Below are 18,323 nucleotides of genomic sequence, written 5' to 3' on the forward strand. Positions count from 1 at the left end.
CAAAAGAACCTCAAAGACATTCCTGTGCATTATGGAAAAGCAATTTTACAACAATGAAGAAATGTTAGTCAAGGCTAGTACAGCTTCTTTTCTGATATGCTCCAATTGGTACTAGTTATATTTAATCACTTTCTTCTGGAATACCTGTTCCACTTTAGGTCCAGAATCCATAACCTGGCACTCAATTATACACTGTTTACAGTACAGCTGAACTTTATCTTCTTTAAATTTTGCCCCATGGTCTATTTTCCTTAACATTTGTACCATTAATCTATAAACATGTTGAATTATGAGTTGACTGCCATTTTAAAAGGTTTAACTTAGCTCCCTGACTAGACAAGCTTTCTAGAAGCAGAGGCCATGTGTCACTGCCCACAAGCCCAGCATGGTAGCATACAGAATCAAACATCAAAACCTTTGGTCTTCAGCCTCTGTCCTTTTTCTTCTCAAAGGATGATCTGTATTGCTGGTAGGCAATTACTCACCTTCTTTAAGAAGCAAGTTACAGTCTGGCCAGCCTGGAACTGCTTAATCTTCTCCATAGGGCCGACAGTATATGTGTCAAGGGCAGTGTGGCCATCCTTCTCCAGATCACTAATAGCAGAAAGGTGATGAAAAGAGTAAATCAACCTCTGGATAAGGCTTCAGTTTCACAGTATCTCCCTTAAGAGGTCTTGCACCAAGTGTACAGGGTTCTATTACTCTTACAAACCCTCCATGATAGAATTCTATAGATCTCTCTCTTTTAAGGGTAATTTCACAATACTGACCTAAAGGCAATTTTTTCCATGTTATTTACCTATATATGATGCATCTGTGAAGTGGTTAGCTCATGGTAATTTTTATAAACTAAGAAAATAACTTCTTTTTCCTGTTAGTTTTGGGGCTTAGGGACTGTCCTTGAGCCTTCTCAAGGCTAGTGCTCTTCCACATGAGCCACAGCCACCACTTTTGGCTTTTTCTATGTATGTGGTACCGAGGAATCAAACCTGGGACTTCATGAATGTTAGACAAGCACTCTACTACTAGGCCACACTCCCAGCTCAGGAAATAAAAAAAATTTTAAAGCTGCTTTCATACTTTAGCTATTGCTTTACAGTCTACAGAAATGCCTGTACAAGTAATTTTCCTGAACTTAACATGTGGGGGATCCTGTTAAACCATGAGTTGAAGTCAGGACTTCACTCAAAAAACCAGAGCTCTGCTGGATACTGGTGGCTCTGGCTATAATCCTAGCTACCCAGGAGCCTAAGATCTGAGGGTTGCAGTTCAAAGCCAGTTAGAGAAGGAAAGTCCACAAGACTTTTATCTTCAATTAACTATGCAGAAAAAGCTGGAAGTGATGCTGTGGCTCAAGGAGAATGTTAGCCTTGAGCAAAAGAAGCTCAAAGAGGGGCCAGGAGTTTGGCCTCGTAGTAGAGTGCTTGCCTACCATGTACAAAGACCTGGATTCGATTCCTCAGTACCATAAACATATAATGGAAGTTGTACTGTGGCTCAAGTGGTAGAGCTCTAGCCTTGAGAAAGCCCAAGGACAGTGCTCAGGCCCTGAGATCAAGCCCCGGGACTGGTTAAAAAAAAAAATCTATTTTTAATTCTAATAAACTTCTCAACTCTAACTCTAATTATGGGTCTAATTAAAACATGACATCACAGGTGAAGATATCAGACTAAAGTCACCAACATGATGGAATCTCCTCCATTTTTCAATAATGTCTGAAGAAGCCAAAAATAAAGTTTAAAAAGCTAAGGAAATCAGAGTAAAATCAGAAAAATGATTCACCCACCAAATTCTATTGGAAAATTAAAGGACTGATTTGTGCTTCCAAGGGTATGGTCAGCATCTGAAACTCAATGTGCTTTCCTACCTTAGAAACACTATACTTCTACTCTGATCCCTTCAGAATGCTGACCACAGGTTGCCTTGTTCCTACAAGTCCTTCAGTAACACCTGCAAGTGTACAAAATGTATAACCGGGGTGGCTTTCAGCCTGACCTTAGGCAACCTTTCTCATAGTCACATACAACCATAGCTTCCTCACTGATGGTCCTTCAGTTTCCAAAGGTTCATTTATTTTATATTGGAAAGAGGTAAGACAGGCCACTGGATGAAAATGCTTAAGATCTTTAAAAAAAAGCATGGGGCTATTCTTTTTCCTCATGAATTTCTCTCCCCATGACTTAAAGTGGAGCTTCTTAACACCAAGCAGAATAGTATACAATGGAAGAATATTCTTAGCTATGTTTATAAAGAGGAAATACTAAGTTCTAGAAAATTGAGTTGTGAGCAGAAAGAAATGTTTCCTTTTATGAATGCTGACAATAATCAGCTTCAAGCTGATACTTGAACCTCCTCCCACTGCTTGCTTATGAAAACCTGGGCTAGAATTTTCACTCTGGTATATTCTGCAGAATAGTATGATACAAGAAATTCTCGAGGAAAGGGGCACAAACCAGTAGTTCCACATAGCAGTATCTAAGGTTGCTTTTTAATTTCTACTGGGAAAATAATGTAACTTGGAAAGAGACAAAAAGACCAACCACTAGAAGAATCCAAAGCCCAAATCCAAAGCCCAGTGTTCTTTCTCAAGACCTTGCTCTTAAGGTCCCTCACCTTGGCCGAACACTCAGCTCCAGGATGGTTCGAATAAATCTGGGGTGACTTATTGGAAGAAACCTAGAGAAACAAATAAGTCAAATCACTTTTCTTACTTCTCATACAGTATTTAAATATTTCACTCCAAACCAAGTTCACAACTACCATGATCTTCATCACTGATGGGAGACTCAGGCTGAGGGCCTCATTCTCACCCTTTATAGGAAGTGGCAAAGTGCTGGCTTATCTGGCCTTTCACAACTGTCACATCATACTCTAAAAGGATTTCCCTTATACACTACAAGCTGTAAATCTTTTTAGACACAGGGAAAACAAGATCTAGAGAGGTATATTACTTACCAAAGAACCTACAGCTAGTTCCTGAAATTAATATGCAAACTATCTGCTTTTTTTTGCCTTTCTTGTTACAGCAAGAATTTTTTTTTTTGCCAGTCCTGGGCTTTAGCTCAGGGCCTGAGCACTGTCCTTGGACTTTTCTCTACCACTTCAGCCTCAGTACCACTTCCAGCTTTTTTCTATGCATGTGATACCAAGGAATCAAACCCGGGTCTTCGTGTATGCTAGGCAAGCACTCTACCACTAGGCCAAAGTCCTGGCATTTATAACTTTTTAACACCTACTTATATCCCTCGTGTCCCCCCCACAAAGACAACAATCCCCCCTCAAAGTAATCCATCCCTTAACACCTCCATACTTAAATGTCTTCACATCTCGCCCACCAATCACTCGGGCAGTGACCATCTTCCCGACTTTCAGCTTGGTAGTAGGAAAGCAGCCGACTGGAACATCATCTAGAATATTGGAAGCATGGATACAGCCAATGATGTCATCTTCCAGAGTCACGACCACATGAGTGGCCTTAATAGACTTGACAGTCCCAGTGACTATGTCCCCGATAGCCAGTGAGTGCTTCTTTTTAGTCTCTACTGTCACAGTTGGGTCATTCTCTTCTTCCTCCTCATCAACTACTTCCAAATTCTTCTGGACCTGTCTCATGGTCCTCTTAGCAGCTGGCCCCTCAACAGCCAGAAGAAGGCCAGTCACTCCTGGTTCCGTAGTCTGGAGAGTTAGGCAGACTCCCTGTCCTACCTGCAACTTCTCGGAGTCAAATCGGAAGGTATCATTGAGGTGAGAGGTCAGGGAGAAAGCTACTAGTTGGCCAGTCTCTACCAAAGAGGCTATAGCAAAGGACTCTTCCAGGTGCTGCACGATTGCTTGGTGTTTGCTGCCTTTCTTTAGCTGGAAAAGACAGTATGTTATTTCTTTCTCCCTCTCTCCTTTTTCTCTCTCTTCTCTCTGTCCCTTTCTGTCTCTGCCTTTCTCCCTATAGAGCTAGAACTCAGCCATACTAGAACTGGCACCTGGCTTCAAACTCATGCAGAAGGATACAAGAAGCAGGTACCAGTAGCTCAGAGGACTGAGATTCACAGGATTGTGGTTTGAAGTCAGTTTAACAAGCAAAGTCCATGAGACCCTCATCTTTAGTTAACAAGCAAAAAGCCCAAAGTGGAAGTACAGCCCAGGTGGCAGAATACTAGTAATGAACAACAAAGCCAAGTGAGTGCATAGCCATGAATTGAGATCCTGGTACTGGCAAAAAGCAAAAAAGGTTGTTTTTTTTTTTTTTTTTGCATTTTTTTATTGTAATTAGTAAAAGGGTTACATGATATTTGCCAGATAGAAGGTGCATTAATTCACGTACATTGATACCCTTTCACATGTCTTGGTACCCATTTCCCTCCCCCCCCCACACCCCCAAAAAAGGTTTTTAAGAGGCATGGCAGAAGGTGTGGACATGCTGCTGCCTGGATGTCAGAATTAACACACTCCAGTTTCCACAGGTTCACATAAATTCTACCTTCTTTTGAAGACCAAAGACTAAAGCGAGGACTAGGAATATACACATCAATGTTATCACTTGAAAGGGGGAAGAAGACTGGCAAGTTCATGGCTATTCTGGGCTACAAAATGAGACCCTTTCTCAAAAACAAGGAAAAAAATCTTAGCAACATTAGACTCAAATACTCCCAGGTTGTATGTGCCGAGTGACCCTGTGCTGCGAACAGGTAGGGAACTCGCTGGCTAGTCTGTCAGATCTTGAACCTGCTGGCTCACTTATCTAAATTACTTGTCTGGCCCTATATAAACTCATTACTTCAAAGTGTGAAGTCAGTCCTCTACCGCACTAGAACAAAAGGCAACTGGAAATGTCCTTTATAGACATAGGTACTTTCTGTATCTACAGGGACATGGAATAAAACTCTTGAACTTGAGAACTGTATAGAAGAAATCAAATCATAGCAAACTTACTCTTTTAACTTTTCTATTCACCAAGTGATGGCTGAGGGAAACATGTACTTCCAACTTCAACATATCAACACTGAGGACCACGACCTTCTTCTTCTGCCCAGGTTCTACCTCCTGCCCTGTAGCACAGAAATCCTCATGCAACACAGTAAAGGAGAACAGTATCTGAACTGGGCCCCTTATGCCCCACAGAGCAAAGATTACATACATATCTCTTGGGTCAGGGACCACCCTAGGGAAACCAAGGTAGTTTTCTTCCCATGGCTAGGGTTAGAGTAGTCTTAACTCACATAACCTAATATATAAAATTTTATATTTACCTCATGATAATGGAAGATTTATACCTAACTAAGGCTTCTTTAGCATGCTGTCAGCTGTCCTGCTTTCAATCACACAAGTTAAGTCCATGACATCTACTGCTGGGAATTCTGTATCCAGCAGAGGAAACAGTTCACATAGACTGTCTTCAAAAAATGCACTTACCTGCCCGATGGTACCTGCTAGCTCTCACAACCAGGTCAGGCACTGGTCCCCCACTGAATACCACTGAGCCATCCTTTAACACCTGCTGCACAACCAGATCAAGGACCATTCCTGGGGTCATCTCAGCCAGTGTCTGGATCAGCACAGAGTCTGTCATAGGTCCACAGACAGCAGATTAGTAGAATGAGAGAACATTCTTAACACCCCTTTCTGCTGAAGTGTGCTGGCACCACAGAGGGCAGAGGAGCACTCAAGTCACTGAGTTACTTTTTGCAAAAATGTCCAGTATTCACGAAAGCTCGTGCTATGGGTAGAGACCTATACTTGGTGCTAATCATACCTGGCCATAATTTATAAAATTAGCCGAGTGTCAGCAATACAGGCTTTCCTTGGGTTCCTAAAATTTCATTGTTCCTGTTCAGGCTTCATGCCCCCAAATGCTATTAGGATTCTAACAAGAGTGAATCATGGTTCAGTCTAAGAAGTCTTAACAAGAACAGAATTAGCACCTCACCAGTCTAGTAGGCATGTTTATTCCAATTTTACCACCTATTACTTATCTGAAGAATGAAGAGATGAAAAGTGAAGAGATTGGTTTAAAAAAAAAAAAAATCACAACAAGAGCCAGGAGTGTGGCCCAGTGGTAGTGCTTCCCTAGCATGCAAGAGGCCTTGGGTTCGCTTCCTCAGTTCCTCAGTTCCACATACACAGAAAAGGCCAGAAATGGTACTGTGGTTCAAGTAATAGAGCACTAGCTATGAGAAAGCCTAAGGACAGTGCTCAGGCCCTGAGTTCAAGCCCCAGGACTAGCAAGAAAAAAAAAAAATCACAACAAATGCAAGATAATGCAACAAAAGAAAATTTTAGTTTGGAGGGAAGGGGGTGGCAGTAAAAATTTCTGAGCTGCTTATAATGATCTTCATCTTAATTTAGGTGGGAAACCGAAGTGTTCAGGTGTTTATTTTATAAACATTTACTGAACTACTCCCTTAATGACTTGTGTAGTTCATGCAAGTCACATTTATAATAAAACAAAAAACCCAAGGTTTACCAAACCAGGTATAGTGCTGTCTACCTGAAATCTCATCTATTGTGGAGACTAAAACAGGGAAATAGCTTGAACAACAGTGAAACAGTTTCATCAAAAAAAAAAAAAAACCTGCTTTTTTCTTTTCTTTTCTTTTTTTTTAATGTAAAGACCAGACTCATCCTAATACTGGGTACACCTATAAAATGCACTCTTATGCCTCTCCAAAAGTAACCCAGAGGTCCCTACCTCGGTTGCTCATGAGGCTGCGCACACCCTGTAGCTCCTCCAGGCACTGGCTCAGGAGGAGGAGGCTGGTACTGGCCAACTTCCCCAGAGTGCAGTCTGACAGCCGCAGCGACAGCAGCATGCGCTGCTTCTCCTCATCCACGTTGGTCACCTTTGCAACCACCGTCTGCCCCTCAACGAAGTGGTCACTTGAGGTGGTCACGAACTTGTCACTCATGAGCTGAAAAGAAGGGTTGGAAGAAGATGGGGAAAGGAAGTTTCCATTAAAATAGATGGGGTGTCCAAGGAAGGAGAGAAAGGGACCTCAGAGAGCTTCCCACAGCCTTCTCTGACCCTTTTATAAAAACACAGTAGAGGCCCTGGCTGCCCAATTCTGCCTTTGAAGAGGACACCCAGCCAAGAAGGCTCATCATTTCCAAGCTGCAAGGTCCAGGATGTCCCTGTCTCTATCCCCCAATGGCAACCTTCTTTACATATAGATGTTTCTGGGGTATTCCTCTATGCTTCCATTTAAACATTTTTTGGGGGGTGGGGGGAAGTACAATCAAACTTTCTCTGGCATAAAAAGCAAAACCAAGGTCTGGAAAGAAGTATCTACATGTAGGGGCTGGGAGTTTGGCCTAGTGATAGAGTGCTAGCCTAGCATGCACAAAGGCCCAGGGTTTACTTCCTCCATACCACATAGAAAAAAGCCAGAAGTGGTGCTGAGGCTCTAGCCTTAAGAAAGTCCAAGGATAGTGCTCAAGCCCTGAGCTCAAGCCCAGGACTAGCAAAAAAAAAAAAAAAAAAAAGAAATATCTATATACAATTGGTGACCAGAATTAGGTCATGCCATTTATTTGGTGTCATCTTACATTAATTGGTCTAAGGCTCCATCCCTTTAGGTCTTAGCTCCAACTATAGGATTGTTAGGATCCTTTTCATATCCGAAAGGCCTCTGATTCAATAACTTGGAGGAGAAAAGAAGATGTCAAGGATATTTTATTGCCTTAACACCTTAAAAACACCAGCAGATGGCCGGGAGTTTGGCCTAGTGGTAGAGTGCTTGCCTAGCATGCATGAAGACCTGGATTCGATTCCTTGGTACCATATACTTAAAAAAAGCCGGAAGTGGTGCTGAGGCTCAAGTGGTAGAGCTTTAGCCTTGAGAAAAATCCAAGGACAGTGCTCAGGCCCTGAGCTTAAGCCCAGGACTGGGGGGGGGGAAAAAAAAAAAAAAAAAAAAAAACTCCAGCAGACTCTAAAACCTATATTGGGCTACTTAGAAGAATCTACTTCCAAATTTAAAACATGCTAAGTATAAATACAAGGTCTTCTTTACACTAGAGCCTAGTGGAAAAGACTAATGTCAAATATGAAAGAGAACAAGGGCCCCTTTCTCCAGGATGACATGCAGCAGGCAGGAGGAGCACAGCCTGGGTCTGTGTTCCATTCACACTCCACCAAGGACCTTCAGGGCACTCAGACTTTAAGTGGTACTCCTTGACCTCTTCAAAACAGTAAAGCTTCTTGATCCTTCCCACCCTGACAGGTCTTATAAGTGTGGTATCTTCAATAAGACAGAACTTACAGCTTTGGGGGCCAGTCCACTGAGACCTGAGGGGAACTGGACGAATACTCCATAGTCCATGATATTCCTCACAAAACCAATAAGAAGCATTCCAGTTTGTATTTCTGAGAAGCTTTTGGGATCCTGGCCACCTTCTACTGTGGAGACCAAAGATGGCTTCCTACAGAGGAACTAACAGTATTTTATTAAGGAATATTTCAAAATATGCTGTAGAAATGTCCATCTCTCCCATTTCCTTTCTCCCCTCACTCTGCTACTGCAGTGTGCAGACCCGCAGCAGCAGCAGCAGCAGCAGCAGCACTTAGGACTCATGAGAAAGTTTTTGTTTTGTGCTAGTCCTGATACTGTGCCTGAGAGCTTTTGCTTAAGGCTGGCGGTCTTAGTAGTTGAGCTCCATTTTCATCCTTTTGCTGGCTAATTGGGAGATAAAAGTCTCACTGACTTCATTGCCCAAGCTGGCTTCAAACCTCTATCCTCAAATCTTAGCCTCTCAAATGTGCTAAGATTACAGGTGTGAGCTTTACAAACCACCCAAGGGCCCTCCCATCTCCCACTGCCCTCAGACACCAGTCAAGGATACAAGATGTTTCTCACTCTGGCTCAGACACAACACACGGTGAAGGGTGTCACCTGCCTGGAGCCAGTGGTACAACAGAGGGCCATTGGTGACGTGGTCTGATAGATGAGGAGTGGGAAGAAAACCAGGAATGTTGTGGGGCAGGACTGCCACCTCCAGGCCATCTTTGGTCTTCTCTAATACCTTCACATCCACCAACTGCATAGGAAATAAGACAAAACCAGCATTTGTCTTGATCAGACAGCATCCTAGTCTGGATAAAGCAGAGCTCAGAGCACCAAATCCTAGCATTAGGGATCACCAAGTAGCTGACAGCAGAAGGGTCCTTCCCTCCAGAAGCCATCCTACCACCCCACAAGCCAGATGATGACACATCTGTAGACTCCTATCACTTCTTGCCAGTCAATCCACTGGGTCTCAGAGGAAGAGGGAACTGCAACCAAGCCTTAATGACCAGGGAGGGACACAGAAGAACTTGACTAGAAAGCCAAACTAGACATTCATTTTCTTTCCTAATGGCTTTCAATGGCTCTGACATAGGAAAGTACATGCGTGAAGTCCTCGCTTTAAGAACCTCTTCCTCTAGTTCTAGGATCTCAGAAGCCACTTTTCTTTTCCCTCCACAGACTCCAGCACCTCACACATTAGTGGTTCCCTGTCAGTGTTGAGAAATTGTCTGGAGAAATCCTCTAGAGAGGTACCTGCCCAACATTAACAGCGCCTTCTTTCTTCTGACTGTGTCCAACACTCTCATTCTCTGGGTCGTTCAACAGCTTGAAGGATAACAGCATCCTCTCTTTGGATGGCTCACAGTTTAGCACTGCAACCTTCACCACCTGGCAAGAAACCATATGCCCTTGATTGCCTTCAGCAGCTAAGATGGTACCCTCCACCAACACTGCAGGGGCCTTGAGAGGTCCACCAACATTCTGCACCCACTCAGCAGCAGGGAAAGAAGAAATGCACAGAAATACACAGAAGCCCCATGAACAAAAAGGAAGGCATGAGTACTGTTTTTGTTTTGTTTTGTTTTTTTACAAGACAGTCTGAAATCTACTACCATTATAGCACTGAACTGCCCCTGTGGTGACATTGGCCTCAGAGCAGTATTTGATGTGAGGAACACTCATTTGGGTCCATTAGTAGTTTAGTGAGAGGGTCTCTGTTCTGTTGTTCTCATCTCCACTACATGATCGTTCAGGTCTATTTGTGTTCTCTTCCTCCTTCCATTCAAAGCAGCCCTGTTCTACCTGAAGTAAAGCACTTATCCAGCAAGCAGAAGGCCAAATTCAAACCTCAGTACCACTTCTGCCCTGAAAAAAAAAGGCTTCTGTCATGAGTTGCACATAGAGGGCAACCTGACTGTTCTTTGTGCAGAACCAACATTAAGGGATTTCAGAAGTATGTTTTGATAAATGGGCAGCTGATGATCTCTAATCTTTATACTCATACCAAAAAGAAGGAGGAGGAGGAGGAGGAGGAAAGAAAAAGAAAGAAAGAAAGAAAGAAAGAAAGAAAGAAAGAAAGAAAGAACGAACGAACCAGCTCTCCTGATCATTACTAGTTCACATCTACAACTGTGAGGTCATCAAGGGTAGGGAGTGTGGTTCAGAGGAAGCATTACCTGGCCGGTGTAAAAGACCTTCTCTGGGTCAGGGATATACTGTGCACTGAGTTCATGCTTAGGCACCAGTCCCTGAACATCATTGTAGAATTTCACAAGACAGCCATAGTTCCTGACCCTGAGGATGACACCATGAGTCTGGAGACCAGGCTTGGCATCATTGTAGGAAGTGATGACAGGCAGTTTGGACTCGATCAGGGTTTTCTTCAGGGTCATAATCAACTTCTTGGCTTCAGGGTCACAAAGCAAAACCTAGGGAAGTGATAGTAACCATCAACAAGTTATCTGTTACCAAGAGAACCTCTAAGCTTCTCTCGGCAACTCTCAAACTAAGTCATTCCCCAGAAGAATGCCATTTCTTCCTCCTTGAATAATTTCCTGCTTCCTGCAGGATGGTCATCCAAAGCACAGAAACTTCTTTTTCAAATGTATTCCTCTCACACTCTCTTCTGGTCATACAGCAATATGATTACCTTATAGCAGCCCCCCAGCTTCTGGAACAGTATGCCACCCAGTTGTACAGACCCAATGTATCACCTGACTAGTGTTATTAGGTATAAACTAGGACTGAGAATCCCTCAGAAGGTTATCTTGAGGGCAGAGAAACTCCATTGTCACTATCTAAAACTCTGCACAAGGAGCCAGGAGTATGGCCTGATAGTAGGGTGCTCGCCTAGCATGTACCCTGGGTTAGTACCATATACTCAGGAAAAAGCCAGAAGAGGTGCTGTGGCTCAAGTGGTAGAGCTCTAGCCTTTAGAAAATTCCAAGGACAGGGCCGGGAGTTTGGCCTAGTGGTTAAAGTGCTTGCCTAGCATGCATGAAGACCCGGGTTCGATTCCTTGGTACCACATACATAGAAAAAAGCCGGAAGTGGTGCTGAGGCTCAAGTGGTAGAGCTCTAGCTTTGAGAAAGTCCAAGGACAGTGCTCAGGCCCTGAGCTCAAGCCCAGGACCGGCAAAAAAAAAAAGAAAATTCCAAGGACAGTGCTCAGGCCCTGAGTACAAGCCCCAGGACTGGCAAAAACAAAACAAAACAAAACAAAAAACCCAAAACAAAAACAACAACAAAAAAACTTTGCACCAATAAGCATTTGCTGTCTTTATGGAGTTAATGACAAATGCTGACCAAGTGTAAGGTTCTGAATTCCAATTCTAAGCATCAAACAACCAACCAACCAAACATACATTAAAATTTTAACCTATCAAGCACCTGCATACATCAGGTCCTATGCTAAGTACTCTGTATTATCATGCTTAATCTTTTCAGCCATGCAAAGTTCTTGGGACACAAGCCTTTGTTAAATATCACTCATTTTGGCAGCTTTATGAGTTATTTCTGTGCCTTGAGTACAACCTGTCCTAAATCCTATCCATCCTTTTTAGTTCAAAGTCCTGCCAGATTTTCTGTCAGGAATCCAAAGGCTTATACAGAGCTAAATTTGAGAACTGGTTCTGCCATTTATTAGCTGTGTGATTGTGGGCAAACTATCTAGCTTTCCTAAGCTTTAATTTCTCCCATCTACAAAATGAGGATAATACAGTTATATCACAGGGTAGTTTTAAGGATTAAATGAAATAATGCATGCTAGGTGCCGAGCCCAGCAAGCACTTCAAAATACACAGTGAAAGATCGCTGCTATTGATTACATCTGTAACTCTGCTGCTCCAGCCCTTCCCCTCCTCTTTCTGGGCTATAAGCATGGCACTATAGTCTGCAGTAAACCATGTGGTGAAAATTGCACACTGTTTACTCTCTCTATATGGATATGTGAACTCCTAATTAAACTATACAATTCTCAAGAACACCTTTCCTAAGACCAGGCACAGCATTGGAAACTGCAAGAATCAGCCACTTTATGGAAAAAAATGGAAAAGGGCTTAGAACCACCCTCTTCGAGTCAATGCCCCAAAAAAGACCCTTCTTGAGGCTCACCCGGCACTTGACCTCATCCCCAATGTGGTACTTCTTCTCTGGATTCTTCATCAGAATGTCAGCCAGGTGCATGGTGGGAACAAGGCCTTGTATTTTCTCCCCTACCTTCACCAGCATCCCAAATGGTTTGATGGTTAGCACTGTGCCCTAGTGAATGCAAAGTAAAGACATCATGATGCCTCCAACAATCTTCCTTCCACATCCTACTAAAGAGCTGTCCCATCTCCTTACACCCTACCTCCTTGGATTAACTCTACTTACTATTACAGGTCTGACATTGGTAAGCACATACTCCCTCACACTTATCTGGATTCACTTGGGTATATTTGTAGATACTTCACATCTCTTTGGTTGAGCCTGTACTTTCTTTTCTTTCTTTTTTGTTTTTGTTTTTTTTAAAAGAAGGCTATTTTATTTTTATTTGTCAGTCCTGGGCTTGGGCTCAGGGCCTGAGCACTGTCCTTGAGTTTTCTCAAGGATAGAACTCTACCACTTGAGCCACAGACCACTTCTGGGTTTTTTTGATGTATGTGGTACCGAGGAATCAAATCTGGGTCTTCGTACATGCTAGGAAAGCACTCTACCACTAGGCCAAACGCCCAGCCCAAGCCTGTACTTTCTGCAAGTACACTACCTAAGAAACAAACTCTAGCTAGGATGGGAAGATACTTAGAGTGACATCACTAAAGGAGAGATGACTTGAACCAGCTTCTCACTAATATCCCAGGGAGCTCAATTGTAGAACTAACTTTCAATCTTCTTTAGTAACCACTACCAAATCCCAAATTCAACTTAAGACCCACTGTTTCTGTAGAGCTGAGTAAGTATAAACTTACATTGAAATGAATGCAGAAGAACATGACTTCTCCTATGTTAATAGGATGAACTAAAGAATAGCTGATAGTGGAAGATTCCCTAGATATTCATTTGGGTCTTACCTTTACCACTGCTCCAGTATTGATGTCATGATATCTAAGGTACTGTGCTTTAATAATAGATCTAGAATGAAACAAAAATGCAAGATTAAATAAACTAAGGAAGAGGCTGCCTACAATTCAGGACTACCATAATCATTCAGACAAGAAAGGGTGCCGTCACCTGGAAAGGCCATCAGAAATAATCTAGGAACATACCTCTACACTCAACATCTGCTAGTGATACTCACGTTTTCAGAGAGAGCAAGGCCAGCTCATCCATTGGGCTATAGTCAATAATTCTACACTTGTGAGTGCTCCCTGGCTTGAAGGCATCAGGATTGAAGGATTTCTTAGAATTAGAGAGATGGCTGAGCTGTAAAGTACCAAGTGATTAAGACAAAGATAACAAATTTGAGCGAATCAGACTTCAAATCACACTAAAAAGACTCAACACATTTATTATCACCCTTAGGATTATACTTGTTAAAATAATAATTCTCGGGCCAAGTTTGGCCTAGGGGTAGAGTGTTTGCCTAGCATGCATGAAGACCCAGGTTCCACATGAAGATTCCACATGAAGATTCCTCGGTACCACATACATAGCAAAAAGCCAGAAGTGGTGCTGAGGCTCAAGTGGTAGAGTATAGCCTTGAGAAAGTCCAAGGACAGTGCTCAGGCCCTAAGCCCAAGCCCAGGACTGGCAAAAATAAATAAATAAATAAATAATAATTCTCATTTCTTCGTATCACAAGATCTCAATAAGGTCAGAGAACAGACTAAGTTATAAGCCAGAAAACTACACTAATGAGCCAGTAGTATATACAAGTAGGGGAAATGGCTAAGCCTATTTAGTTATTTAGATGGTACTGCTGCTATGGTTCAACAAGCATTTAAGACATGGGCCCATAAGCCTAAAATATGTACCTCCTGGACCTTTAAAATTTTTGCTAAGCTTTTTTCTAGATCCTAACTCATTCCTGTATGTATATATACCAACTGGCCAGCAAGTTGGTTCTAAGTATTCTAACCTAATAAACAGACTTAGTTCTGATATCTATAGGTTTTGGGTTTTTTTTTTTTTTTTGACAGTCCTGGGACTTGAACTCAGGGCCTGAACACTCCCCTTAGGTTTTCTCAAAGCTAGAGCTCTAGCTCTTGAGCTACAGCACTACTTCTGGCTTTTTCTTTTCCTTTTCTTTGTGGGTCAGGGGGCTTGAACTCTGCCTGGTTGCTGTTTCTGAGCTCTTCAGCTCAAGGCTACCACCCCACTCCTGGGCCTGGGTGTTGTCCATGAGCTTTTCAGCTCAACGCTACCACCCTATCCTTGAGCCAAGTCCCACTTCCTGTTTTCTAGAGGTTAATTGGAGATAAGAGCCTCAGGTCCTTTTGTGCTGGGCTGGCTTTGAACCTTGATCCTCAGACCTCAGCCTCTAGAGTAGATAGGATTACAGGTGTGAGCCAATGCTCCCACCTATGTAAGTAGTACCAAGAAATCAAACCTGGGCCTTTGTGCATGTTAGGCAAACTCCACCACTAGTCCAAACTCCCGGCCCCATGATTTCTACAGTTTTTTACACTAGAGGTTGTCTTAAAATGAGAAAATAATATCAAGGGATGGAGGGAACAGAAAATGACCTTTGTCCCCAACAGTCCTTTCAATAAGTTCTCTCTCTGATCAAATAAAGAAAGCCCCTTACCCGGGCATAGGCCAGAGCTCCATCCTTCAGAGTGAAGGTGGCTCCAGCCTTGTTGAAAAACCCCTGGACAGGAACATCATCTAGTACAGCTCCTAGGTGTTTGCAAGAGAGCCGGGTGATTGGGCGTCCGGGCTGCAAGAAGATGGGACGCAGGCTCAGTCGCACGATTCTGGTCCGAGGATGAACACAGAGAATACAGGCCCGCACCTAGACAAAAGAAAGGGCAGAAGAATGGAGAGCTAGTGCACAGAATACAACATGTGTATTGACCTAAGGTCAAGGCTCTACATCACTTACCCATGTATATCAGTACTAAGACCTTCACAGTAAGTAAAAAAAGGTCAGCTTATGTACTAAAGCTTCATGTGGAAAAGTTAAACCACTGTCCCAGAAGGACCAAATCAAATTCTAATATTTAACTCCAAGCTTCAGTGCCCAATGTCACTACCACAAAAACTCAGCTTAAATAAGTCTTCAAACCTGACCTCATCATAAGGTTAAAATATGTAAAATGCTAGGTACCAGTTGTTCATGTTTTAATCCTAGCCACTCAAAAAGCTGAGATCTGAACATCTCAATTTAAAGCCAACCCAGCTAGATAAATATAGGACTTTTAACTCCAATTAACCAGCAAAAAAAAAAAAAAAAAAAAAAAAAAAGAAAAACAACAACAAAAAACACCCCTAAACAAACAACGAAACCCAAAACAAGCAAACAGAGAACTGGAGGCATGGTTCAAGAGGTAGGGTACAAAAAAGGCAAGTGATAGCTGGGTGCTGGTGGCTCATGCCTGTAATCCTAGCTACTCAGGAGGCTGAGATCTGAGTATGGTGGGTCAAAGTCAACCCAGGCAGAAAAAAAAATAAATACCGGAAGTGGCACTGTGGTTCAAGTGGTAGAGAGCTAGCCTTGAGCACAAAGAAGTTGGGGACAGCACCCAGGCCCTGAGTTCAAGCCCTGCAACCAACAAAAAGAAAAGGAAAGGAGGAGGAGGAATAATAATAAGATTATTAGTGTCCAGGCTGGCTCTAGCAAAAACAACAGCAACAAAAAACGTGAGGCCTTATCTCAAAAATAACTAGAGAAAACACAAGAGGAAGTGAGTGGGTGAAATGAGGACTTGGCCAGAGGCACGGCTCAAGTTGTAGAGTACTTGCTTAGTAGACGAAAAGCTCTGAGTTCAAATCCCAGTACAACTAAAAAAAAATATATGTATTTACATTCATATATGTGGATACATCTATATATGCACGTATAGGTATGTACGTGTACGTAATACCTATACATACATACACATAATGTATGTATAGGTGAATACACACACACACACACACACATATTATAAGGATTACCACCTCCTAAATCAAATAGACAGATCTCAGCTAAATCACTATTTCTTCTGAGTACTCCAAAACTTTTTGTATCATTCCCTTACCTGTCTGCATGCCTGTATGCATGTAGTCCTTGACTTGCTCTAAGGTTAGCTGTGACAGTAAACAGCTGATTGAAACCTAGTCAGAAATCAAGAAAAGATGGGTGTAAAATTTCTTACTGTTTGCTTGGACATGTATGTCCCAACTTTCCGAGGTTCCAGGTGCATAAAGTCCACCACGCCGGTGAAGAATGTGAGGAAATTTAGCCTAAGGCCAAATGGCGTCACCTAAAAATAAACAGAACAAACTAGAAAAACACTTCTCTGAAGGAATCTGTAATAAGAGAAAATACTCATCTTTCATAAGAGTCAGTACACAATATTCATAATAACTCTGCATCTCTCCTCCCATAAAGTAGCAGTATGACTTCAAGTACTGGCTGTTTATTCAGTAACTCAACTCCCAACCTAAAAGCAGGTATCAATTTTCCCACCCTTTGCAATTTCTCAGTGTACGGGTACAAGAGCTTTACACAGCATTAAACTAGCTGGGACCCTACCTACTTTAACTTTTTTTTTTTTGGTCAGTTGTGGGACTTGAACTCTGGGCCTAGGCGCTGTCCCTGAGCTCTTCAGCTCTACCCCTACCCCTACCCCTGGAGCCACAGTACCACTTCCTGTTTTCTAGTGGTTAACAGGAAATAAAAGTTTCACAAACTTTAGTGCCCAGGCTGTCTTTGAACTGTGATCCTCAAATCTGAGCCTCCAGAGTAGCTAGAATTACAGATGTGAGCCACCAGCCTGGCTCTTTAACCTACTTTTATCTACTGTAAATGCACAATAATGAAAGCAACAAAGATTAGAGGTGTGGCTTAAATGGCTCTGAGTTTAAACTCTATACCACCAACTAAAAAGATACAAAAAGGTATGGCCAGGGTCCTGACCTAGTGGTAGAGTGCTTGCCTAGCATGCACGAAGCCTAGGGTTTGATTCCTCTGTACCACATATTCAGAAAAAGCCGTAAATGGTGCTGTGGCTCAAGTGGCAGAGTGCTAGCCCTGAGCAAAAAGTGTCCAAAGACAGTGCGCCTAGGCCCTGAGTTCAAGCCCTAGAACTAGCCCAAAAAAAAAAAAAGAGCTAGGTGCTGATAGCTTACAACTATAATTATGAAGGACTATGATTTAAACCTACCCTGGCAGGGAAGTCCACAAGACTCCACTTCTGTTTACCCAACAAAAAGACAGACTGGAGGTGTAGAAGGTCAACCATCATAAGCAAAAAAGCAGAGTGAGAGCCCAAAGCCTGAGTTCAAGCTGATACTGGCATAAACAAATAAATAAGTGATAGACTGTCTAATTTTAAAATAAGTAAAGGAGCTGTGGCTCAAGTAGAAGAGTAGTGGCCTTAAGCCCAAGGACAGTATTCAGGGCTGAGTTCAAGCCCTAGGACTGGCAAAAAAATAAAAGCAAAGGATTTCTAAATTTCTCTAAACAGGATCACAAATGATCAGTAATTTCATCATGAATATTAAAGATAATCACTAATCAGGGAATCACAAGAATTCAAACTGACATAATAAGAGAGAAAAAAAAGAAAAAAAAAAGGGGGGTGGGGAGGATGACCACTAATCAATAGGAACATACCAAGCAAAATTACAATAGATCCCACCTTATACCTACTAGTAGACTATAACAAAAAGACAATACTGCCAGCACTTTTTGACTATTCCTCAAAATGTTAAACTGGGGCTTGGGAATACACAAACCCTCAATACCTAAAATGAAAACATCAAGACATTAGCGAACGCTTGGTATACAGGAAAACAGAGAGCTAGGGGAAAAGTTCAGGTGCTAGTAGTAGTAGCAGCAGCAGTACAATAATGGAGGAAAATTTCCAAAACTACGAGCTAAATTAGGTAGGAATTAGAAAGGATAAGATAGCTTGACA

General features: G+C 42.4%; 1 protein-coding gene and 1 non-coding gene across 2 annotated transcripts in view; one reads left to right on the forward strand and one right to left on the reverse strand.

The window, feature by feature from the left end:
- Pdcd11 (programmed cell death 11) overlaps positions 1–18,323 on the reverse strand; it is a 45,904-nt gene that overhangs the window by 14,571 nt on the left and 13,010 nt on the right. The window contains exons 8-22 of the mRNA XM_090345961.1: positions 16,557–16,664; positions 15,005–15,211; positions 13,556–13,680; positions 13,329–13,389; positions 12,391–12,537; positions 10,455–10,706; positions 9,532–9,666; positions 8,834–9,028; positions 8,254–8,424; positions 6,684–6,903; positions 5,408–5,557; positions 4,928–5,043; positions 3,312–3,856; positions 2,615–2,677; positions 486–594 (exon numbers count right to left, since the gene is read on the reverse strand). Coding sequence (XP_090202087.1) covers positions 486–594; positions 2,615–2,677; positions 3,312–3,856; positions 4,928–5,043; positions 5,408–5,557; positions 6,684–6,903; positions 8,254–8,424; positions 8,834–9,028; positions 9,532–9,666; positions 10,455–10,706; positions 12,391–12,537; positions 13,329–13,389; positions 13,556–13,680; positions 15,005–15,211; positions 16,557–16,664 — 2,604 coding nt within the window. The remainder of the gene's footprint in view (positions 1–485; positions 595–2,614; positions 2,678–3,311; positions 3,857–4,927; positions 5,044–5,407; positions 5,558–6,683; positions 6,904–8,253; positions 8,425–8,833; positions 9,029–9,531; positions 9,667–10,454; positions 10,707–12,390; positions 12,538–13,328; positions 13,390–13,555; positions 13,681–15,004; positions 15,212–16,556; positions 16,665–18,323) is intronic.
- Positions 10,150–10,280, forward strand: LOC150053876 (U11 spliceosomal RNA). Its single transcript, XR_016537948.1, has one exon. It is a non-coding gene; the product is annotated as a U11 spliceosomal RNA (small nuclear RNA).

This window comes from Megascapheus bottae, chromosome 15 (assembly GCF_031878675.1).
Source record: "Megascapheus bottae isolate mThoBot1 chromosome 15, mThoBot2.hap1, whole genome shotgun sequence".
Classification (NCBI taxonomy): domain Eukaryota; kingdom Metazoa; phylum Chordata; class Mammalia; order Rodentia; family Geomyidae; genus Megascapheus; species Megascapheus bottae.